This window comes from Triticum aestivum, chromosome 4B, assembly GCF_018294505.1.
Source record: "Triticum aestivum cultivar Chinese Spring chromosome 4B, IWGSC CS RefSeq v2.1, whole genome shotgun sequence".
In the NCBI taxonomy this organism is placed as follows: domain Eukaryota; kingdom Viridiplantae; phylum Streptophyta; class Magnoliopsida; order Poales; family Poaceae; genus Triticum; species Triticum aestivum.
In genome coordinates, this window is record NC_057804.1 from 171,929,429 (window position 1) to 171,954,636 (window position 25,208).

General features: G+C 47.9%; 2 protein-coding genes across 2 annotated transcripts; one reads left to right on the plus strand and one right to left on the minus strand.

Moving 5' to 3' along the window:
* Positions 1 to 6,391: 6,391 nt before the first annotated feature.
* Positions 6,392 to 8,111, plus strand: LOC123091632 (60S ribosomal protein L8). Its single transcript, XM_044513198.1, has 2 exons — positions 6,392 to 6,908; positions 7,587 to 8,111. The coding sequence occupies exons 1-2, from the start codon at positions 6,469 to 6,471 to the stop codon at positions 7,930 to 7,932; spliced, it is 786 nt and encodes a 261-aa protein (XP_044369133.1). The 5' UTR covers positions 6,392 to 6,468; the 3' UTR covers positions 7,933 to 8,111.
* A 10,112-nt stretch (positions 8,112 to 18,223) lies between these two features.
* On the minus strand, positions 18,224 to 19,013 carry LOC123094681 (uncharacterized). The gene has a single exon (XM_044516628.1). The coding sequence runs from the start codon at positions 18,927 to 18,929 to the stop codon at positions 18,459 to 18,461; it is 471 nt and encodes a 156-aa protein (XP_044372563.1). The 5' UTR covers positions 18,930 to 19,013; the 3' UTR covers positions 18,224 to 18,458.
* Between the last annotated feature and the right edge of the window lie 6,195 nt (positions 19,014 to 25,208).

The following is a 25,208-nucleotide window of genomic DNA, read 5'->3' on the forward strand; positions in this document are numbered from 1 at the left end:
GGCGTACCGCAGAACGGAGGAAACGGTCTTCTGTTCGACCGCGTATGGTCGAAACGGGATCCTGTTCATTGGGAGGGGTCTGGCGTACCACAAAACGGAGGAAATGGACTTCTGTTTGAGCGCCTACGGTCGAAACGGGGTCCTGTTGATTGGGAGGGGTGTGGCATACCGCAAAACAGAGGAAACGGACTTCTGTTTGAGCACCTACGGTCGAAATGGAGTCCTGTTCATCCACCATCTACTTCCTCGCTCCAGCCTCCACGGTCTACTGTTCATCCACCGTCGAGTTCCTCCAGCCTCCACTAGCTACTGTTCATCCACGGGGCTACTGTTCATCTAGCCTCCACCGGCTACTGTTCATGGAGCCTCCACAGGGGCCTGTTCATCCACCCCCAACCGGCTGGGGTGCGCCGGCCTCCTCGGGGTCCTGTTCATCTAGCGGCAACCGCCTACTATAACGGGGTCCTGTTCATCCAACCCCCACAGGGAACTGCATCCACAACCTTGACTCACCATGTCTCGACTCGTTGTACGTACCGTGCGCGCGGTAGCAACGGTCACTATTCATCCAGAGGCAACCCAACACACCGATTGGTTGCGTCTCGCATGGGGCCGGGTTTGATTGGCTTCAGTAAGTAGCAGCAGCGACCAATCGCTCGGGTTCAGGTAGCAGCAATAGCGAAGGAATCGCTCAGGTTCAGTTAACAACCAAGGGATGGATCGCTCAAGTTCAGTAACGTAGCTAGTGCAATCGCTTGGGTTCAGTAAGCGAACGCCTCGCTCGGGTTCAGTTAGAGCCTAACGCCTCGCATACATGCACATACGTGTATGAGAGAAAAGTGCAAACCTTCGTGCATCACTCGGCCCCGACCACCCACCGTAACCGTGAACTCCCTGAAATTTTCCTTACCCTCGCTTCTACCATGATTTTTTCCATCATGGACAGCCCAAAGAATGTCAGGCAGGTGCGTCCTCGGCCCGCCCAGGATGAAAAGCCCATTTTTTGTCATGGTTTTTTTGTCATAGAAGTAGGAGCCCACCACATTTATGATGATACGTGATTTTGTCACACCTATCATCATAGAAGTGTCATATGCATGACAGAAAAAATTGTTCGGGCCAAAATGTCACGAATGTGTTTTTTTTGTAGTGGATAGATCCAATCAATATGAATAAACCCAATATTTTTATCCTTAATGGCAACAATACAAATACGTTCCTCGCTACCCTTTCTATCACTAGGTGAGGACACCGCAAGATCGGACCCATTACAAAGCACCTCTCCCATGGCAAGAAAAATCAATCTAGTTGGCCAAACCAAATCAATAAATCGGAGAGAAATATAAAGCTATCTTAATCATGCATAAAGAGTTGAGAAAAGACTCAAATAATATTCATAGATAATCTGATTATAAATCCACAATTCATCGGATCTCAACAAATGCACCACAAAATAAGATTACATCAGATAGATCTCTAAAAACATCAAGGCGAACATTGTATTGAAGATCAAAGAGAGATAAGAAGCCATCTAGCTACTAGCTGTGGACCCATAGGTCTGTGATAAACTACTCACACATCTTCGGAAGGGCAGCAAGGTTTATGTAGAGGCCCTCCATGATCGAATCCCCCTTCGGCGGAGTACTGGCAAAGGCCTCCAGATGGGATCTCACGAGGATAGAAACTTGTGGCAGCGGAAAAGTATTTTTGGTGTGCCCTCTGGTATATGGGGAGTATTTGGGTATTTATGAAGCTGAGATTAGGGTTAGAGGTGTCACAGTGGGCCCACAAGCTCGGGGAGCGCCCCCCTAGGGCACGCTTGGTGAGCTTCTGGCCCAACCGTGGCTCTTCTGGCCTCCTACCGAAGCTTCCTGGGTGTCTTCCAGTCCAAGAAAAACTGTCAAAAAGTTTTGTTCCATTTCGACTCCGTTTGGTATTGGTTTTTTTGTAAAAGACAAAAACAAGGAAAAAACAGCAACTCACACTAGGCACTAGGTTAATAGGTTGGTTCCAAAAAATGATATAAAATAGCATAATAATGCATATAAAACATCCAAGATGGATAATATAATAGCATGGAACAATAAAAAATTATAGATACATTGGAGACGTATCAATGCTTGCTTGGAATCAAAGAGAGGTCCTTCAAATAATTCTGAATAAAGCTCGGCGTTGTCATCGGGTACTGGAATATCTGCTCGTGAGTTGATTTCCTCCTGACCCACCATATTGACCAAAGTGTCACCACAAGCATAATGAACTAACTCTTCATCTCTCATGGAATCTTTCATCTGCATGATCCAGATTCTTGCATAAGAAGACTTGCATGAAAGCATAACATCCACTAAATCCTCATCAAGTAGCGTCCAAATGCACTTTGGGATATTACAATCTATCAAGGCATGTCGCCAACTATCCTCTGCTCCTCTGTAGATTGGGCAAATGTTTGTGTGTGACAAATTTATGTGATTATGTACATCTTCTGTCGGAATAGAGTTCCTTGCAAGCCTTCACACAAAGTTCTGGATCTTGCCTGTTTCATTAAGTTTCCAAATATCTCTCCTTTCTCTATTTACCGTAGTCGTATTGGAGGACATCGATTCATGTTCCAGCCAATCTTCCCTCCTCCTTTTGGTCTCCACTAGCAATCTATATACTAACCACATTATGCATTCACCACTCTTTTCATAAATTCCATGCCCAATAATCAATCCTATTCCACATGCTTAATGGGATATTTAGATTCACATCTATGTCCGCCCCTTGGAAATCTTTGTTTATACAGTCAACATTCCATGACTTCGTGCTTGCCACAATTGCGTCAGCAACCATGATCGGAGGGTTTATAGTGCGGGTGCAACATTCTTAGCATATGATCTCGGGGTAGCCAATTGTCCTCCTAGATTCTGGTTGATTGGGCATCTCTTATGCGCCTAATAAAGCCTTGTTTCAACACTTGGGTTCCTTCCCATAAACCTCTCTGATAACCCACGTCTATAGGTGATCAATTGTAGCTTTTTCAATAAATAAGAGTGTTGAACAAAACGAGGAGCTAAAGGTAGAATTTATATTCTCTTCAAGTCCTATCGACCACTGATACAACTCTACGCACACTTAACGTTTGTTTTACCTAAAACAAGTATGAAACTAGAAGTACTTTGTAGGTCTAATGCTAGAGCTACTTCGCAAGAATAAAACTAGGAGTATTTTGCGAGATAATAAAGTTAGTTGTTTAGTAGAAAGCTTTTTGTAACACAAGAGAAGGATTTGTCCCTAGGCAGTCGATAAATAGACTAGTAATCATTATTGCAATTTTATGTGAGGGAGAGGCATGAGCTAACATATTTCCCGTACTTGGATTATATGCACTTATGGTTGGAACTCTAGCAAGCATCCACAACTACTAAACATCATTGAGGTAAAACCCAACCATAGCATTGAGTAACAAGTCCTCTTTACTCCCATACGCAACAACCCCTTACCCGGGTATGTGCTTTCGTCACTCACGCCACCCACCATAACCGAATCATGAACATATTGCAACATCCTACAATGGGAATACCTCATGCTTGCGCGACACGAAGGGCACCATAGGACAACACCAAAGAAACATACAACCCAAACCAATCACAGTCATCAATCAACCCATATGACAAAACGAATCTACTCAAACATCATAGGATGGCCAAAATCGTTGGATAACAATATATAGCATTAAGCACCATGTTTAAGTAGAGATTATAACAGGGAGAAGAGGTGTTACACCGCTGCATAGGGGGGGGAGTTGGTCATGACGGCGGCGAAGTTGGTGTAGATCGTCGTCACGATGATTGCCCCAGTGGCGTTCCGGCACCACCAGGAGAGAGAGGGAGAGAGCCCCCCTTCTTCTTCCTTGCCCCCCAAGATGGGAGGAGAGTTTCCCCTCTGGTCCATGGTCTCCCGGAGGGCAGGAGCCCTCCGAGATTGGATCTCTCTCTCCGTTCTCTTCTGTTTCGCATTCCCATTTTCTGGCCAAAATCATTTCTTAAATTCCTGTAGATCCATAACTCCGATTGGGTTGAAATTTTGAGGGGAATTTCATCCAGAAATTATCTTTCTTGTGGCGAAATAAGGGCATCAACCGACCTACGAGGTGCCCACAAGCCACTTGGGCGCGCCGAGGTGGCTTGTGGCCACCTCGGGCACCATCTTGCATTGATTCTTCTTCCCAAAAATCAAATATATTTCAAAATAAATCTCGGTAAATTTTATCTCATTTGGACTTCGTTTGATATGGATATTCTGCAAAACAAAAAAATATGCAACAAACAGGAACTGGCACCGGGTAGTGGATCATGTTAGTCCCAAAAAATAATATAAAATGATGCCAAAAGTATATGAAAGTTATAGAATATTGGCATGAAACAATCAAAAATTATCGATACGGCGGAGACGTGTCACTCTCCAAATCTGCGATGGATGTGAGCCCAACTCAACGGGTAAAATATCAGAGGATGGTAAATATATGGCCTTGAGAATTCTTGCACTCAATGATGTATCCTCCTTGACTAGCCTCCACGCCTGCCTTGCTAACATGGCAAAGTTGAAAATTTGAGTGCATTTGTATCCTAAGCCTCTCATATATTTGAGCATAGTTAGGGTGTCCCAAGATACCCATGCCACCTTCCTTTTCCCATCTTTACTTCCCCAAAAGAATTTTAGATTGGCAACATGCGGAGCTAGAACTTGGCCTATTATGAGACCATTTCTCATTGTCACTACACTAACAAATTCGTCCATGACAGCCCAGCCCACTCCTTATTTTGTCAGTCCCTCACAGTTACGGCCCCGCGATGCTTTCACTCATGTTGCGGTCCTACCACCTGCCTAAATGAATCCAGTGGCCCGGCTGCGCCTCCATCCCCCATCACGACCGTCCACCCTAGGGTAATCTAACCACAAACCTGTGCTGCACCCTATATATGAGTGCGCATCAGGTGATACGGGAGATTAGATGCTCCCGTGATACGAGCTTCTGCGAGCAAAACGCTCCAAGAATCTGATATTTACGTGCAAGTTCAAGAGCATGGCTGTCACCCTTAATTCTCATATCCAACGGCTCGCGGGAGCATGTATCATGGTACATGGAGGGTGCATGAGCTCAAAAGTTCCCTATAGAACCCACTTTTAACTGTTCGACACGCTGTATGGGCTCACGTTGACTATGCCCATGTCATGCAAAAAAGGCCTGTCAGTCATGCTGAGTGGAGCACGCCCAGATAGGGTGCATGGAGGCAGCCAAGATCGCCCTAACCCTAAAAAAATGTTCGGAATTTCTAAATCTGTTTAAATCTAAAAAATGTTCATAATTTTATTTTTTTACATTTACAAAATGTGTTTAAATTCTCAAAAAATATTCAAATTTTGTTTAAATTTGCAAAAAATGTTTCAAATTCCAAATTTTGTTTATTTTTTTAAAAAGTTTAAATTTTAAAATTTGTTTAACTTCTCAGAAAATGTTGAGAACAAATTGTGTATAAATTTTCACAAAATGGAATTTCAAAATGTTTTTAAATTTTAAAAAATGTTTAGAATTTAGGATTTGTTTACTTGTTTGAGAAATGTTCAAAATTTCAAATTTTGTTGAAATTTTTGGAAAATGATCAGAATTTCATATTTTGTTTAAACTCTCAAAAAAACGGATTTCCAAAATGTGTTTAAATTTTTAGTCACATTTTAAAAATCACCATTCAGAAAAATTATTCGGATTTCGAAATTGTTTAGCATGTCTAAACACATGCAGACTACCAAACAAAGTCTCAACTCAGCATGTCTCAGCACATACACTGCTACCAAAAAACAGCAAATGCATGTACTCAGCATGTCTCAAAGGGAAATAATAATGCTATGGAGGGAACTGCTACCAAACACACCCTAAGCTCTTGTATCATATGATATTTTCTGAGTGAGGCGTTTTGGAGGCCGAGCTCCATGCAACGCTTTATTTTTGAAAATTTTAAAATTCAAACTTCTCAGTTTCAGAAAAATCAGAAATAATATGCAAGTATACAAAGTTGAGATGTATATGTGCGTAAAAATTCAGAATAAAATACCTTGAAATGCGACTTGTACAAAAAAGAAAAATTAATTGACTTTGAGGATGAATAGTATCATGTGTTGAAAAGCCTCAAAATTTTTTTTTGCACAACCCTCATTTCAACATATTTTGTCCTGAAAATTTACACACTTGTAAATTATGCCTTCATGTATATGTGTATTTTTTCATAATTTTTTGAAATCTGAAAATATGAATTTTGATGAAATTTGGAAAATGTTTTTGGAGGCCTCCATGGAGCTCGGCCTCCAAAAGGCATTTTCGGATATTTTACCCCCTATATATTGCTCCCTCTTTTCCCTCCTCGAACCCTAGCCCAGCTGCCCACCCATTCCCCTCACCGCCGCCGCCACTCCGCCTCTGCCGCCGCCGAGATGGGTCGCGTGATCCGCGCTCAGCGTAAGGGTGCGGGCTCCGTCTTCAAGTCCCACACCCACCACCGCAAGGGCCCCGCCCGGTTCAGGTCGCTCGACTTCGGCGAGCGCAACGGGTACCTCAAGGGCGTCGTCACCGATGTCATCCACGACCCGGGGCGTGGTGCGCCGCTGGCCAAGGTGACCTTCCGCCACCCGTTCAGGTACAAGCACCAGAAGGAGCTCTTCGTCGCCGCCGAGGGTATGTACACCGGCCAGTTCGTCTACTGCGGACGCCGCGCCACGCTCTCCGTCGGCAACGTCCTCCCGCTCCGCTCCGTGCCTGAGGGAGGCGTCATCTGCAACGTCGAGCACCACGTCGGCGACCGTGGTGTTTTCGCCAGGGCCTCCGGTGACTACGCCATCGTCATCAGCCACAACCCCGACAACGGTACCTCAAGGTACTGTTCTTGTTCCTCTAATCCCTCATTATAAATTTATATGCCTATGGTTAGTTCTCCTGATAGTAACTGTTATTCGATTTGCTTTATGTGATTCGCGGTGGGAAATGATGAAATGCTCATAGTTCGATCTGAATATATGTTCGTCCACTGCTTCTGATATGCGTGATTTAGATGCTCTTTAATTTATAAAAGATTGGAAACCTTTAATGTGCGTGCTTTACATGTTTGTTAATTTCTCAAAGACCAATTCTTAGATACGCATTCTGCCGTTGAGCCTTGAGATGTTTTCTGTTCATCGTATAATCTGCAACAGTTAGGATATGCTTGCTCTTCTGTTATCCTAGAACTGGACATGATATGCTTGCTCTTCTGTTATCCTAGAACTGCACATGCATCTTAGAAGACTGTAAACCTTAAAAACCAGAGACATGTGATCTCTAACTATGTTGTCCTGCTTCTGTCTTCAGATTGACCTACAATAATTATGATTGCTAGCGTTTGCATATACAAGGGCCATTTCTTATTATCAGTTCTTGTCAGTACAAGATCCTACATTTTAATGAAATAGATATGATTGGTGTATCTTTGTTTATGTTGCCTGATGGCCTGATTCTTTTGATGAATTCCTCAGCTGCACAAATATTAAGACGCACTACTCATGTTGTGTTTATGCAGGATCAAGCTCCCCTCTGGCGCCAAGAAGATCGTCCCAAGCAGCTGCCGTGCCATGATTGGTCAGGTTGCTGGTGGTGGCAGGACTGAGAAGCCAATGCTGAAGGCTGGTAACGCCTACCACAAGTACCGCGTGAAGAGGAACTCCTGGCCTAAGGTGCGTGGTGTGGCCATGAACCCTGTTGAGCATCCCCACGGAGGAGGTAACCACCAGCATATTGGTCACGCCTCCACTGTCCGCCGTGATGCACCACCTGGCCAGAAGGTTGGTCTCATCGCTGCCAGGAGGACTGGTCGTCTCAGAGGCCAGGCCGCCGCCTCTGCTGCCAAGGCCGACAAGGCCACTTAGAGTTATCGTTGCTGTTTATCAATGTTTGCTAGCTCTAGATTACCCGTCAAGGACATGTATTGCAGTAAGGATGTTGTTTTTGCTCGGTACTTTGGTAACCTGGTGATATTTGTTGTCAGTTTTTGCTGTCGTGGTCTGGATTCTTCAGTCCACATAAAGAAGATTATTATGCTTGGGTATTTGTCTGTCGATTTTCTTGAGTTTACTGTTTCTGTTTTAGTTTAGCTCTATTGCTGCATCTCTGAACGGATTTTTGTTTGGTTGAATCAAACATAAAGCAGGGGTGCTATGCTTGCTTCTGCTCCCTCCGTTCCTAAACATAAGTCTTTTTAGAGATTTCAACAAAGGACTACATACGGAGCAAAATGAGTGAATCTACACTCTAAAATATATCTATATACATCCGTATGTTGGAGTTCATTTGAAACCACTAAAAAGACTTATACTATTTAGGAACGGAGGGAAGACTATAACGGAGGGAGTGATTGTTGTTGCCGAGCGTCAGGAATGAGATGACCCGCACAATCAGAAGAAGTAAATTAAATTAGCTCGTGGGAAGATGCAAGGGTGGTCCGAAAAGTTGCTTGCATGTGCGGGTCGGGAAACCTTGCTCAAGTCCGTGATCCAATCTATTCCAACCTACCCCATGAGTACTTTTCTTCTCACTAAGAAAGTTTGTAAGAGCCTGACTTCCCCATGGCAAAATATTTCTGAAGCAGCTCACTTGACAAAAAGGCATTGCATTGGGTGTCCGGGAAGGAATTGGCTATCCCAAAGTGCAAGGGAATGATGGGTTTTCGAGACCCGCATCTTTTCAATCTGGCCATGTTGGGCAAACACGGCTGGCGTATTATTACCAATCCAAACTCACTGTGTGCTAGAGTTCTAAAGGGTCGGTATTTTCCTGATACTGACTTCATGCGTGCTACAATCCCCAAATCTGCATCGGCCACTTGGAGGGCAATAGTAGCAGGAAGAAGCGCCCTACAGATGGGTTTGATTTCCAGGGTCGGAGATGGATGCACCATCTCAGTTTGGGAAGACAAATGGATACCGGGGACGGCGTCCATGACACCTACTATGAGGCCTGTGGATACAGTCATTGATCGAGTATCGGACCTCATTGATACTGATCATTGGACTTGGAAACATGATGTGATTACGGAGAACTTCACCGTTCGGGATGCTGCTGCCATCCTAAACATCCCCGTCAAGCAAGGTGGAGGTGAAGATTTCCCCTCTTGGGCTTTTGACAAATCAGGGAACTATACTGTAAAAACGGCGTACCGCGCTCTTGTGACTCAGAACGAGCTTTTGGCTCAAGAGGAAGGGACGGCTACCGAAACTTCAACGGACGATCAACAGTTATGGAAATCCCTGTGGAAATTTAAAGTTATTCCCAAAGTAAGAGTATTTTGGTGGAGAGTTTTGCGTGGCATTCTCCCAGATGAGGCTACCTTAAACTACAGACACCTGGCAGATGTTCGGCAATGCAAGGTATGCTGTTCCAGGGAGGAGGATCTGAAGCATGCGCTCATCCATTGCCCACATGCCCAACGCTTCTGGGCAGAGACGTGGACTTGGCTTGGTCTTCAACTGCCTCCTCTACACTCGGATACGTGGGCTCGAGACATTACATGTCACCCACAGTTCACTTCAGATGAGCGGGCTAAAATCACTACTACTATGTGGTCCATTTGGCACTCCAGGAACCGTGTCAAGCATGGGGAGGAAGGGAGGGATCCCACAGCGACCATGAGATCTATCAAGGAAGCTATCTCTCTCTTACAGTTGCCAAGGAGAGACACCTTGACGCTTCCGGGACACGGCTGGCGGCCGCCCGACATGGGTATAGTCAAGATCACAACCGACGGAGCCCTGAATTTTGATGCAGGGCGAGGTGGTGCGGGCGGTGTGGCTCGTTCCACTACGGCCCTCTTGGGATCTTGGTGCAAACCATATGTGGGGGTTTCAGACCCCTTGATGATGGAGTGCTTGTCTTTGCGAGATGGAGTCCGGTTTGCTTGTCTTCGAGGATTCCCGCATGTGATCATGGAAGTCGACTGTTTGGAGCTAGTGAAGCTCTGGCAATCTCGCCACAATGCTCGTTCTATTGTGGCTCCTTTACTTCTAGAAATAGGAGAGCTATGTAATACTTTTAGTTCGTTTGATATCCAGCATGTAAATCGGTCGGCGAACCTCCCGGCGCATCTGTGTGCTAAGCATGCTTGCACATTGAATGCTACAGAGAGCTGGATCGATGAAACTCCTAGCTTCTTGGTGACCAGCCTACTGGCTGACTGTCCCAAGAATGCGTTTATTGAATAAAAGCTCTCTGATTTTCCCGAAAAAAAAAATAAATTAAATTAGAAGTACAATTTTGTCACATATAAGACGGGAGTTGAGAGAGATTTTTTTCCTGAGAAAAGCATAGCTTTTATTCCCTCCGTTTCTAAATGTTTGTTTTTGCGTCTGTTTAGGACACATCTATATGTGACATAGTTATGTCACATCTAACCTTACGTTCACTATGTTTGTAGCCTTTTCATTTTGTTCTAGCTTTTTTTTGGTTCCTTGTTGCGTTATTTGTCGAGCTTAGACGTGACATCCTTAGAAAACATGTGAATTAGTCAAATTGTTTGTCTTTCTAGAGATTTCAACAAGTGACTATATACGGAGCAAAATGAATAAATATATATTCTAAAATATGTCTATATACGTTCATATGTGGTAGTCATTTGAAATCTTTAGAAAGACAAAAATTTAGGAACGGAGGTAACGATATGTCACCCGCGACACGGTCAGCCAGTGGGGCTAGTACATCGGACTCGAACTCCACATGCTGGTTCGCTGGATACATTCGGCCAGCCTTTGCCAGCACATGTGCAACTGAATTTGCGCTACTACGGCAAACATCTACTTCCTCAGTTTCAAATTAGTTGACTCCCATTTGTCTAGACATGGATGTATTTATACACTAAAAAAGTACAGATACATCCATATCTAGACAAGTGGGGGTCAAGTATTTTGGAATGAAGGGGGTAGTACATAATTAGAGAACCACATCTTCAAGGGCGTGTTTGGTTGCGCGCGAGCCTAACCAGATCTGCGCGGAAAGAAAGTGTCCTGTTTGGTTGTCTGGTTTCACTGTTGGGCCTGCATCGCACGCTTTTCAAAGCAGCGAGAGCCTGGCTCGCTAGAAACGCTCGGATCGGCAGTTTCTCCCGAGCCAGGTTGAGTGCGGCGCGATGTCGCACGGGCGGGTGCGACGCGAGGGCGAGGGGGGATGGCGGGAGATGGGAAATCTAGCGCGCCGGCCCGCCACCAAATCTAGCCTCACCCCCCTTTCACTCGCTCACCCATAACCACTACCCCCTTTCTTCCCTACTGCCTCACCATCGGCGGCGACTGCGATTTCAAATCTGCGCTAGAGGCGGCGGAAGAGGCAACGACGTTTGCGACGGATCTGGTGCCCCCCTTGCTGTTGGCCACCATCTGGTCGACCTTGTCTGTGCCATGGCTCCCCCTATGCCATCCTCGTCTCCGATTCCAGTAAGAAGCACCCCCTCCCCCTTTGTTAGGTCGGTGGTTAGGCCGTTAGGCAAGGTGTAGTATCGATTTCCCACTGAACAAACCATCGATGTCGACTAGGTTATGGACACACGGATGAGGCTGATAATTCAGGTAGCAGCACTGATAAGTGTGATTCAGGCATGGGTCATGTTCATGCACCAGAGAGCTGTTCGTCGTGTCGGGAGACCTTTGATCCGCTATGGTCCATTGTTTATCCGGGAACAGGAAAGGATCCAAAATCTGAACTACATCTACAACTGCAATGATGTCGAGGCTCTTTGGATGCTTCGAATGAGAAGAGCACCATTTGCCAGGCTTGTCGAGACCTTCAGGAGCAGGGGGCTGCTACAAGATAACATCAACACCAGTGTGGAAGAGCAAATGGCCATGTTCCTCCATGTTGGCCATAACCAAAGGTTCAGGGTCATTCACAACAGGTTTAGGAGATCAATGGAGACCATCTCTAGGTACTTCAAGAAGATGCTTTTTGCTGTTGGGGAGCTTAGAGGAGAGATGATCAGGAGACCATCTGGCCAGACTCCACCCAAGATTCACGGAAGCCCAAGATGGTATCCATACTTCAAGGTGAGCATTGACAATATACACTTTTCATGACTTGATATGCTTGTATTGTTCAAGCTGAGCACTAACACAGGCTTGTGATGCCATTTTCAGGATTGCATTGGGGCAATAGATGGTACTCATGTCACTGCCAGAGTTCCTAGGTCACAATCTGTAACATACAGGGGGAGGAAGCACTACACAAGCCAGAATGTGCTTGCTGCTGTTGACTTCAATCTGAAGTTCACATATGTGCTGGCTGGCTGAGAGGGGTTAGCGCATGATGCTAACATTCTCAGTGACAGCATGAGTCGACCTGATGGGATCAACATCCCCGACGACAAGTTCTACCTTGGAGATGCTGGCTATGCATGTCGGCTGGGTATTCTTTCACCCTTCAGGAAAACCAGGTACCGTCTCAACGAGTTCTCTGGTCCTAGGACTGCACAGGGAGCTGTTTAATCTTAGACACTCCAGCCTTAGAGTAACTGTTGAGAGGGCATTTGGAGCTCTGAAGAATAGGTTTAAGATCCTGGATCAGAAGCCATTCCATCCATACTCCACTCAGATTAAGCTTGTTCTTGCTTGTTGCATTCTGCATAACTGGATCCTCCAGTGGGGCTTTGATGAACACGTGCCTGAGGAGGAAGAGGTTGAGCCTGACAATGTTGTTAGCTTCGGCCATGGTGTGGAGGCATTTGACAATGACGCTGGAAAGAACAAAAGGTTGGAGTGAGCAGAGGCAATGTGGCTTAACAGAGGTTAGTACATGATTTGAAGAAGAGGAAGAAGCAGCAGCAGCAGCAGCAGCTGAAGCAGAAGCAGAAGAAGAGGAAGATGAAGAGGAAGATCTGGTAGTAGCAACACCGACGAACTATCCCCTATTTAGCCACTGGATCTTAATAATTTGAACTGTCATTTGATAGTAGTTATGATGAACTATCATTTGTTTAACTAGCTGGCACTACATGTTCAGATTGTGTGTGGTAAGCTCACCACTAGTTAGAAGTGGTGACAACACCTTATGCAGGTTGCAACCAAACACCATGTCATATGTGCGCCTAATGCAATGCAGGCAACCAAATGCCGGGTCAGAAATGGTTGTCTCATGCAACTAAGGTACATGCAGGCAACCAAACTATGTGCATCTGGGGTCTTTTTGCCTGCATCCCCTCAAACCGGCTCACTAGAGCCAGGCACGCCAGGCCAGACTCGGTTGGCAATGTAACCAAACATGCCCCAATTGGAACTTGGTATCTTCGATGACAGCTGCGTACGGCGAAGAGTCGACCTTCCGGAGATCCAAAGCTTCTGCCAACAGTTGTGAGTCAGTTTAGAATTCAGGCCGAACGACTTCGAGATCCGCAGCAAGTGCAACCGCATGGGACATAGCGATAACCTCCGCTCCAAATGGATCACTGATGTATTCTTGTCTATCTGCCCGAGCATCCACAAGGTCATCGTCCGAGGTGCGGGCCGCTACACCCCAGCCCACATGATTTTCACCCTGGACAAAAGACCCATCTAGGTTGAATTTGACCACTCCCTCCCCTGGTGGCCTCCACTTGTCGACACAAGGTTTCTTTGCTTTCGGGAAATATACCTGCTTATATTCGAGTGCTAAGCTGCGAGTTTGACGAGCCACCTCATCAGGTAATAGTGGTGATTCGCCCTTTCTTAATTTATTCCTGCTGCTCCACCACATCCTCCAAAAGGTGAGCATCTTCATGCGCTTCATGAGAACAGGACGTTGGCCTGTTGGTTAGCCCTGCTGGAGGGCAGGCTGCCCGCCCTGGTTCGAGTCCTGACTCGGCCGAGGGGGTGCTTAGATATTTCTTCTATAAAAATATGCCGCCAAGGGCTAGTCCTGGCTGGTCTCATTTTTTTTCATGCACTTCATTTCATCACAGCCCTAGAGATACTCCATCATTGCATGCACGTCCGTGATCTATCTTTTGAGGGTGATTGGTGATAGTAGCACTAGGATCCCTCCTAGCGTTCTATCTTTTGAGGGTGTTGCATCCGTGTAAGACTATGTTTCTGTGTACGCTGCCTACTATGGGCTTTATTAATTTAAAGCCGCCGCTGGCGTCTTCATTCTAAAAAAAGTAGCACTAGGAGAATCGGTTGTCACTAACCTTGGGTAGTTAGCTGGAGCACAGGGAAATCGGTTGGTGTAGCAGTTTGAAGAATCGGTTGGTGTAGCACAGGGTACATATCGAGGATCGACCAATTTCTACCAAGTACTCTAGGGTTCCAAGAGCTAGCCTATCTATTGCAACAAGGGGAAGACTACATTATGGGCGTGTTTGGTTTTCATAGCAACTTCTGCATGCATAGTCTGGTTGAGGAAAAACATGCAAAAAACCAACATCTGCCGCTTGTTTAGACGGAAACACAAGGCACGGTGTTTGCTTTCATGCAACGCCTGTTGTCTGGTAACCTCTTCGGTGAGGTGATGAGGTTACTAGCACATATAAGTGTATACAACAACCCAAAGACACACAGAAGATAGCAAGCACTAAGCAGTTTAATATGCTACCACACTTAAACATAGTTCTAAACCATAACAAGCAGTTTTAAACATAGTATGACACTTAAACATAGCAGTTTTCAAGCAAAGCAGTGCGATACAGTCGATATTAAACCGGCTAAAGCAACAGAGAGTTGTCCTAGACGTTCAGGCGAAGGCCTCATCATGCCTCCCGCACTTGATCACCTATAAAATGTCGTCGTCGTTTAAGACGATGACCTCGAGTGTGTCGAGAGTCAGCAACTTGAAGGTCATAATGTACCTGATTTTGATCTGATGGACGGCGGCGAAGGTGGCCCAACCCTGATCGAGAGTGATCTTGCCGTTCATCAGCCTCATAGTGACCCTCCATGAGAAGCGATGTTCGTCTTGAGGTTGAACTCCGTCGGCACGGCCAATAAGTGCTTGGTGAAGTCTAGGGGCATTGGAACGCACTCGAGCTTCGGGGCAAGGATGACCTTGTAGAAGTGAGTTGGCCCACCCTCATCATGGTAGTGCGCCCGTAGTTCCGGCGCTTGCCGCTGGGGGTCTCCTCCGGCACCACGTCGTCCTCCGTGCCTAACACCTCCTCAGGCGTGGTTGGCACAACCTCCAAGGGTGGCACCACTTCCTTGCATGCCCTTCTCCATAGGCGGCACCACCTCCTTGCCCTTGTCATTGTTTTTGACTTGATCTGCATTATGAACAACACAAAGTTCATGGAGTTATGAAGAGCACAAAGTTCAAAAGTTGATCGGCATTAAAAGCTACCATCCAAAGCCCCTATATTTTACCCACCCCGACCATCACTACTTACCCACAACCGCACTCAGTTAACCCTCTCTCTTCTCTATCTATCACTCTTCCTCCTATCCATCGCCATGAACTCCAACTCCAACCCAACCCCTTCCCTTGGGCATTGGATGGAGGGCTTTCTTCCTCGGGTGCTCGCTCGGTGACCGCACCAACTTCTAGAACACCATGGAAGTGTGCTCGAACTTTAGCAGCATCAAAGACATGCACAAAGAGGCAGATGCTGTGGTGAAGAAGGCGACGTCGGAGGAGTTGAAGTCGCCGAATCCTGACCCAACGAAGGGCACTATGTTAGTCGACATCCTTCGCTGGGCCATGAATCAACCCGACTCTGGCGACACTGGACACACGACAAGGTGGGCCAAGTACAGGGAGTACATGGCTCCTCATGACCAGCGTGCCGCAATGTACTGGAATAGTACTTTGGCGGCACTGGAGGTCGTTGGTTTGGAGCCGGAGGAGGAGAAAGAAGCGGTGGAGATGGTTGTCAGAGCACCAGAGCCAGGCCACTTTACTTTGACAATCGATCTAGACTCGGGCGAGGACGACGAGGCGGTGGTCCCTCCGGAGGACAAGAACAAGGTCAAGGCCACCCACCGCTCCAATCGCCTCAAGGGTTGTCGCGACAAAGATTAGAAACTATTGTGTAAGATTTACCCTGATCCCCATTCTCCTTCTACTCAATCCAGATCGAAACCCTAAATTCCACCGCTATTAGGAACTCATGATGATGTTATGATCAGTACTATGGCTATTTACCCCGATTCCCCAATCCCCTAGAATTGTAGATCGAATCTAAATGTGGATCAGATGCGAAATAGTGAGGATGGTGAAAAAAGTGCTTACCGTCATTGCCAAAGTGTTGCAGGTGATGTTGCGAATCCGATGCCGGTGATGAAGGCCGGTGGTCGCCTTGTTGTTCTCCGATCCGCTGAACGCCGCCGTCGGTGAGAGTGGGAGAGTGGGGAGAGGGAAGGGGAGCGATGAGGGAAGGTGATGGAAATTATTACTGGCACTTTAGGAAGCAACTCAACTTCTCGAGCGAGGTTCCTCGCATGCAGCCGCCGCCCACGTGCATCGCGCGGCCCTGGCTCTAGAAAAAAATGCCGATTTGAGCGTTCCTAGTGGGCCCTGGCTGGGAGGTGCTTTGAGGTCCATGCAATGCAGGCCAACAGTAAACGCAGGGAACCAAACAGCCTATTTTCTTCCCGCGTGGGTCTGACTAGCCTCTATGCAGGCTACCAAACACGTCCTATGTGTTTTTTTAGAAAAGGAGGAAGACCCCCGGTCTCTGCATCTGGGTGATGCATGCAACTACTTTATTATTTATTCACAAAGCTTACAAAGTAATACATCAGTAAGTCTGAAGCCATCATTTTGACAACATTTGTCCCTACTCCTATCCAGTTGATGAAGGGGTGCCGATAGTCTGAGCCGAATACCAAACAGACCTTGCACCAAAGCCTAACATCTAAAAGCGGAGGGCCCAACCAAGTCACATTGTCGGGTCTGGGGCACAGACCGGTCTAACGCATTCTCATAGGCCACCACCGCCGTCCTACCGTCGACGTCACCACGACGCCAGTTACGCCATCCTCCTGCGCGATTCTATCAACACACATCGGACATCGAGACTCCACCACGCCATGCCTCGAGATCTGCCTTCGTCGATGCAGAGGAGGTAACATCGCTCCACCTCTGAGCCCTTCCAGTCACCACCTGCTCCGAAATGATGCCCCCAAGAGGGAAAACGTCATCAAAGATGTTGTCATCGTCCGATTCAGGAAGCCCCTAATCTAGGGTTCCCCCCTAGGCGTGGTTCCGCAACCTGCAACAACGATGTCTCGAGAAGGGAACGACATCACAGACACCGCCATCGTCCGCCATGACCATAGTCGGCACAATTTTCACCGGAAGTCGCGTAACACCACTCTCGCAGCTGACAGGAACCGAACGGAGCCTCGCCATGAAGACGAAAGCCGCCGTCAGCACGCCGGCAAAGGGCCTCCATCCGCCCCTCACCGGTCCCTCCACGCGTCGCTGGCCGGCCAAGGCCACGCCACGACGGATCTGAACGGGACGCCAGCCGCCACCCAACACCTGACCAGGCAAGCCAAGGACTCAACCCACTAGCCCCTTCCGTGCCACCCAACACCTGAACGGGGGAACCAGCCACCGCCGCACGCCAAGGTCGCCACCCTGACCGCGCCTACTGAGGACGCAGGCGCCATCGCAAGATCAATCCCGGCAACAAGGCCCGAATCCCTCGTGCTCGACCACGGTCAGCCACGCAGAACCTCCTCGCCGCACCGATGTGAGGTCCACCACCGGATCCACCACGCCGGCTTCCGCCACCGCGCCGCGAGCCGGCCGTGCCGTCCAGGGCAACGCGTCCCCACGAGGAGAGAGTGCGCTGCCGCTGCCGTCCACAGCTTCGCCCGTCGGCCTCCTCTGACAGCGGCCAGGCCGCGGGCTGCAAAGGCGAGGGACGGGGCGGCGGCGACTAGGGTTCGCTCGTGCCGCCCCTGTGGAGAGCGACGCGAGCGACAGGTTCCTAATATTCGCAACGTGAGCCTGTTAAGGGCAGTCACACGTCCTATGTGTGTTTCAGCTCCATCTTGTTTTTGCAGGTAAAGATTGCTCATGAGAGGCTGGAGAGATGGTACATGAACGAGGATACAAGATTGCAAGGTTCAGCTGGAAAATAGCCCGTCATGGTAGCTGCAACCATTCAGCACTTCTACCAGCATCTTAAAAGAAACTTCAGCACGGTGTTGCCCTGCTGTGATGTGCGTGAGTTGAAAATATGTCTCTGCTCCGTGAACAAACGAATTTCGCACGATTGGGTTCCACCCAAATTCAAAAGAAATTCCTTACTGGGCATCATAGTCTGCAATCTTTCCATCTGTTGCGTTAACAATTGCAGTTTCGGAACAAAGCGATGTAAACTGCTGAAGAAAAGTTTGCAGAAATTTATACGTAGTATAGAGTTGATTGAACTAACACGACGGTGCTATGGCAAAAACCTACTTGATCTGGCTGGTTTCAATTCTCCGGGTAGCCCAGTTCATGGCCCGCGGGCTAAGCTAAGCTGCGCGAGCCGACAAGCGATGTCCCCTCCGGCGGCCGTGGCGCCCCCCTCCGCCGCGGCCACTCGCAACCCCTCGAGCCTGTCAGCGATGTCGTCCAGGGCTGCAAGCGCCGTCGTCACCGGGGAGATGGCGCCGCAGATCGCTGCGCAGGCGGCCTCGTCGCGGAAGCAGAGAGCAAACTCATCGCCGGAGCCTTGCCCCGCCCAGGAGAGCGTGGACCCGTCCAGCCTCTCGAAGGCGTCGCCATGGAGGATCGGGTACGCGAAGAGGATCCGCTGGTGGGGCCGGTCGTCGGGAACGGTGTACATGACGAGGGAGTGGCCCTGCGGGCGGAGGACCCGGACGGCGGCGTAGGCGGCGCCGAGGCTGCACCATTGGCCGTCGCCGTCGCCGTCGCCGCCGCCGCGGTGGAAGAACTCGACGGGGTAGGAAGAGTCGGTGGCCATTGGACCGGCCGAGCGATGGGGAGAGGAGAAAGCCCTATGCTATGCGTCCACTAGGAGATCTCCCCGACGATGAATCAAATTGGCGTGAAAGTTGCAACTGATTTTTTTCTTCTTCAACCAAAGGCATTTTTTTTTGACTCGTAATGTTATTTTTTTGAAGAAGGTGCTTGCCCGGCCTTAATGACGTGGCCTTACAAAGTCATACAAGAGTCTAATGAAATGGAAACGAAACAAAATAAAAGAGTACAGATACAAGCCGAAACGGCTGATAACAGCGACGCAGAGCCGGTTACAGGCCAACTAACACTGACGACTCCCAGAAGATGTCGGGAAGGATGGCACCCCACTAAAGCAAATTCCTACCCGACGGGACGAAGTTCAGTGCACTTTGCCCGCACCTTTAGCACGAGCTCCTCCACGCTTCCTTTGTCCTTTAATTTTGCCAGAAGCTTCAAAAGCAAAGAGGCCATTTTGTATAGAAGATCAGTTGGATGGTGAAAAGAAATCCCCTCTATAAGCGCTTTGCGCATAGTCCACAAGGCCCACGCCAATGCCTCAAAAACTAGCCATGCCAGACACCGTTCCCATCCGACGCGTCCTGAACCATCCTATATAGGTCCGCGAACCCACTTGGGTTCCAAGCACCTCTGGTTATTTCATGGAGGGGCTCCACATGAAGCGAGCAACTATACACCTGAACAATAAAATGGTAGTGATCCTATGCCGCGCCGCACCACACGTAATTCCCGTCCCTGGACCGTGCCTCTTCTGAACTTGTTCTCCGCTAGCGATGTGGTTACGAGCAACTTGCCACAGAAATATTTTAATTTTGGCCGGCAACCTTGCCTTCCAAATCCCGCTCAAATCACACGTGGAATGTGTTTTGAAGATTTCTTTGTAAAGCGATCTTGTCGAGAAGCAGCCCGAGGCTTCCAGCTTCCACGAGACCTCGTCCCGTCCATAGATACCTGCACTCCTTGGAGCCTAGCGCGGAGATCCTTCCACTCTGAGATCTCGATAGGCCTGAGCGAACACCGGAATCTTGGTTGCCAACTTGAGTTATCCCAAACATCCACCACCTTGGTGTTTGGTTTATCGAAAATGGCAAAAGGGCCGGGAACCTTTCACATAGCGCTTGCTCACCGCACCAGACACCTGACCAAAATGATGCCGCCTTGCCATTTTGAATGACAAACTTTGTTCCCAGCCGCAGAAGGTAGCTCACCTTCTTCACGTCTTTGGCGAATTGCGATAATTGCACATTTGAGCGAAATTCGATGATCTATCGCTCAAGTACTTACTAGAAAATATTGATAGACATAACCCCCTTGGCCCGTGAGGATTTTCCAAGCCCATTTGGTCATCAAGCACCAATTCATAATTTAGGTATTGATAATTATGAGGCCCCCGACTTCTTTGGGGGAGCATATGTGTTCCCAATTAACCATGTGATACTTTTGCCTCCTATTCTTTTGCCCCAAAAAAATCTCGACCTCACTTTGTCGAAGGCAGTATGAGTCCCATCTTTAAGAAGGTAAAACCCCATAACAAACATTGGGATATTCGCGAGGCAGTCATTAATGAGGATTAAATGTCCACCTAATGCCAACAGTTTACCTTGCGACGGTTCTACCCCATCGGCAACCTTCTCCACAATTGGATCGAAGTCCCCCATAGTCAATGCTCTATTCGAAATTGGCATACCCAGGTGAGGGAGTCATGGACTAAGGGGTCCTCGGGGCGACGTCCCATTGTACATGGGCCGGACTGATGGAGCCATATATTGACAGGAGATCTATGAAGCCGTGGTGTGCCCTCCAAGTCAAGAAGGCAGAGGATCCCTTTAATTCCTTATTGTAATCTATCTTTGGTAATCCTAGCCCTATCAGTGTCTATATAAACCAAGGGTTGTAGTCATCAAGGAGAGAGCTACTACATTCATCACCCCCTAGCCTTAGGGTTTAGCTCATGCTGATCTCGAGGTAGATCTACTCTATAAACCACATTATACAGTCAATATAATCAAGCAGGACATAGGGTTTTACCTCTTCGAGAGGGCCTGAACCTAGGTAAACACTGTGTTCGTCGTCCCCTGTTACCCATCGATCCTAGATCCACAGCTCGGGACCCCCTACCCCGAGGTCTCCCGGTTTTGACACCGACATTGGTGCTTTCACTGAGAGTTCCGCTATGGGGTCGCTTAAAGGATCGATGGCTCGCCTGATCATGGGAGAAGGCATCGGATCCGGGGACTTCTTCATCCCAGGTCAACTCTTCGCGTTCGGCAACGTTGTCCTGCATGCTGACCCGACTGGTCGTCTGGATCAGATTGACAACTTCACCCCTGAACACCGAATTCGATTTAGCAACCTGGAATACGCAGCGGACTCACGGGGCGATCTGGTCTTCGTCGAGTTTACTACACCTTCCCGCACCCACGCAGGCCTTATCGTGCCCGCCCCGGAGTCTCCCTCCAATCTGATCTATGGATCGGCCCCAGCAGCTTCGAGCCAGGAGAGCTTCGCTTCAAGCGGTGGCCAGACTCCATCTTCATCCGAACCCATTATGCCCACGGAAGATTTGTCCTCGACCTTTGTGGCAGGATCAGGAGGCGGAAGCCAGGAATCAATCTCGGCCGAACATTTACTCCAGAATGCTCACCCAACCGTGAGCTCCCACGGCGAAGTGGTGGCCAATGGCCGGGAACTACTCTCGGCCCGAAGCAACTCGACCTCAAGCCCATGTGTGGAATCCACACGCAGGGATCAAAATGTTGGAAATATGCCCTAGAGGCAATAATAAAATGATTATTATTGTATTTCCTTGTTCATGATAATAGTCTATTGTTCATGCTATAATTGTATTAACTGGAAACCGTAATACATGTGTGAATACATATACCACAACTTGTCCCTAGTGAGCCTCTAGTTGACTAGCTCGTTGATTAATAGATGGTCATGGTTTCCTGACCATGGACATTAGATGTCATTGATATAGGGATCACATCATCAGAAGAATGATGTGATGGACAAGACCCAATCCTAAGCGTAGCACAAGATTGTGTAGTTCGTTTGCTAAAGCTTTTCTAATGTCAAGTATCATTTCCTTAGACCATGAGATTGTGCAACTCCCGGATACCGTAGGAATGCTTTGGGTGTACCAAACGTCACAACGTAACTGGGTGGCTATAAAGGTGCACTACAAGTATCTCCGAAAGTGTCTGTTGGGTTGGCACGAATCGAGACTGGGATTTGTCACTCCGTTTGACGGAGAGGTATCTCTGGGCCCACTCCGTAATGCATCGTCATAATGAGCTCAATGTGACTAAGTAGTTAGTGACGGGATCATGCATTATGGAACGAGTAAAGTGACTTGCCGGTAACAAGATTGAACGAGGTATTGTGATACCGATGATCGAATCTCGGGCAAGTAACATACCGATTGACAAAGGGAATTGTATACGGGATTGATTGAATCCCCGACATCATGGTTCATCTGATGAGATCATCGTGGAACATGTGGGAGCCAACATGGGTATCCAGATCCCGCTGTTGGTTACTGGTCGGAGAACGTCTCGGTCATGTCTGCATGGTTCTTGAACCCGTAGGGTCTACACACTTAGTTGTTATGGGAAATAATATGTGGTTACCGAAGGTTGTTCGGAGTCCCGGATGAGATCCCGGACATGACGAGGAACTCCAGAATGGTCCGGAGGCGAAGATCGATATATTGGACGAAGGGTATTGGAGTCCAGAATTGTTCTGGGAGTACCGGGTGACAACCAGCCTGACCAAAAGGTGTTTTGGAGGCCCCAACAAGCGTTGGGGGGCCTTATGGGCCAAGGGGAGGGGGCACACCAGCCCACTAAGGGGATGTGCGCCCCTCCCAACCCCTCTCATGTAACATGGAGAGGTGGGGGCGCCTCCCCTAGGGCAGCCGCCCCTCCCGGCTTGGGGGGCAAGTTTCCTAGGGGTGGGGGCGCCCAAACCCATCTAGGATTTCCCCTGTGGCCGCCGCCCCTCCCCTAGGGAAACCCTAGGGCACCTCCTCTTCCCTCCTCCCCCCTATATATAGTGAGGGAGATAGAGGGCAACCGCACCCCTTCCCTGGCGCAGCCCCTCCCTCCTCCGACACCTCCTCCTACTCTGTAGTGCTTGGCGAAGCCCTGCCGGAGAACCACGAGCTCCATCGCCACCACGTCGTCGTGCTGCTGGAGTTTTCCCTCAACTTCTCCTCTCCCCTTGCTGGATCAAGAAGGAGGAGACGTCCACAGGCTGTACGTGTGTTGAACACGGAGGCGCCGTCCGTTCGGCGCTTAGATCGGAATCGACCGCGATCTGAATCGCTGCATGTACGACTCCACCAACCGCGTTCTTGTAACGCTTCCGCGTCGCGATCTTCAAGGGTATGAAGATACACTCATCCTCTCCCTCTCTTGTTGCTAGAATCTCCATAGATTGATCTTGGTGATGCGTAGAAAATTTTGAATTATTGCTACGTGCCCCAACAGTGGCATCATGAGCTAGGTCTATTGTGTAGATTCTATGCACGAGTAGAACACAAGTAGTTGTGGGCGTTGGTTTGTTCAATTTTCTTACCTTACTAGTCCTAGCTTGTTTCGGCGGTATTGTGGGATGAAGCGGCCCAGACCGACCTTACACGTACGCTTACGTGAGACAGGTTCCACCGACTGACATGCACTTGTTGCATAAAGGTGGCTAGCGGGTGCCAGTCTCTCCCACTTTAGTCGGATCGGATTCGGTGAAAAGGGTCCTTATGAAGGGTAAATAGCAATTGGCATATCACCATTGTGGCTTTTGCGTAGGTAAGAAGCGTTCTTGCTAGAAACCCATAGCAGCCACGTAAAACATGCAACAACAATTAGAGGACGTCTAACTTGTTTTTGCAGGGTATGCTATGTGATGTGATATGGCCAAAATAATATGATGAATGATATGTGAAGTATGAGATTTATCATGTTCTTGTAATAGGAATCACGACTTGCATGTCGATGAGTATGACAACCGGCAGGAGCCATAGGATTTGTCTTAATTTATTGTATGACGTGCGTGTCAATCAGAACATCATGTAATTACTTTACTTTATTGCTAACCGTTAGCCATAGTAGTAGAAGTAATAGTTGGTGAGACAACTTCATGAAGACACGATGATGGAGATCATGATGATGGAGATCATGGTGTCATGCCGGCGACGAAGGTGATCATGCCGCGCCTCAAAGATGGAGATCAAAGGCGCAAGATGATATTGGCCATATCATGTCACTCTATGATTTGCATGTGATGTTTGTCATGTTTACATCTTATTTTCTTAGAACGACGGTAGCACAAATAAGATGATCCCTCATAAAATTTCAAGAAAGTGTTCCCCCTAACTGTGCACCGTTGCGAAAGTTCGTTGTTTCGAAGCACCACGTGATGATCGGGTGTGATAGATTCTAACGTTCACATACAACGGGTGTAAGCCAGATTTACACATGCGAAACACTTAGGTTGATTTGACGAGCCTAGCATGTACAGACATGGCCTCGGAACACAAGAGACCGAAAGGTCGAACATGAGTCGTATAGTGGATACGATCGACATGAAGATGTTCACTGATGATGACTAGTTCGTCTCACATGATGATCAGAAACGGCCTAGTTGACTCGGATCATGTATCACATAGATGACTAGAGGGATGCCTATCTAAGTGGGAGTTCATTAAATAATCAGATGAACTTAATTATCATGAACATAGTCAAAAGGTCTTTACAAATTATGTTCTAGCCTACGCTTTGGTTCTACTGTTTTAGATTGTTCCTAGAGAAAAAAAATTAGTTGAAAGTTGATAGTAGCAATTATGCGGACTGGGTCCGTAAACTGAGGATTGTCCTCATTGCTGCACAAAAGGCTCATGTCCTTAATGCATCGCTCGGTGTGCCGAACCTCGAGCGTTGTCTGTGGATGTTGCAAACATCTGACATACACGTTTTGATGACTACGTGATAGTTCAGTGCGTAATGTTAAACGGTTTAGAATTGAGGCGCCAAAGACGTTTTTGAAACGTCGCAGAACATATGAGATGTTCCAAAGACTGAATTGGGATTTCAGATTAGTGCCCACGTCAAGAGGTATGAGACCTCTGACAAGTTTCTTAAGCCTGTAAACTAAGGGAGAAAATCTCAATCGTTGAGCATGTGCTCAGATTGTCTGAGTACTACAATCGCTTGAATCGAGTGGGAGTTAATCTTCCAGATGAGACAGTGATAGTTCTCCATAG

Coding starts and splice junctions, on each gene's coding strand:
- LOC123094681 (XM_044516628.1), bottom strand. CDS start 18,929: ATGGCCACCGACTCTTCCTACCCCGTCGAGTTCTTCCACCGCGGCGGC.
- LOC123091632 (XM_044513198.1), top strand. CDS start 6,469: ATGGGTCGCGTGATCCGCGCTCAGCGTAAGGGTGCGGGCTCCGTCTTC. Junction 6,909..7,586: donor CCCGACAACGGTACCTCAAG/GTACTGTTCTTG, acceptor GTGTTTATGCAG/GATCAAGCTCCCCTCTGGCG.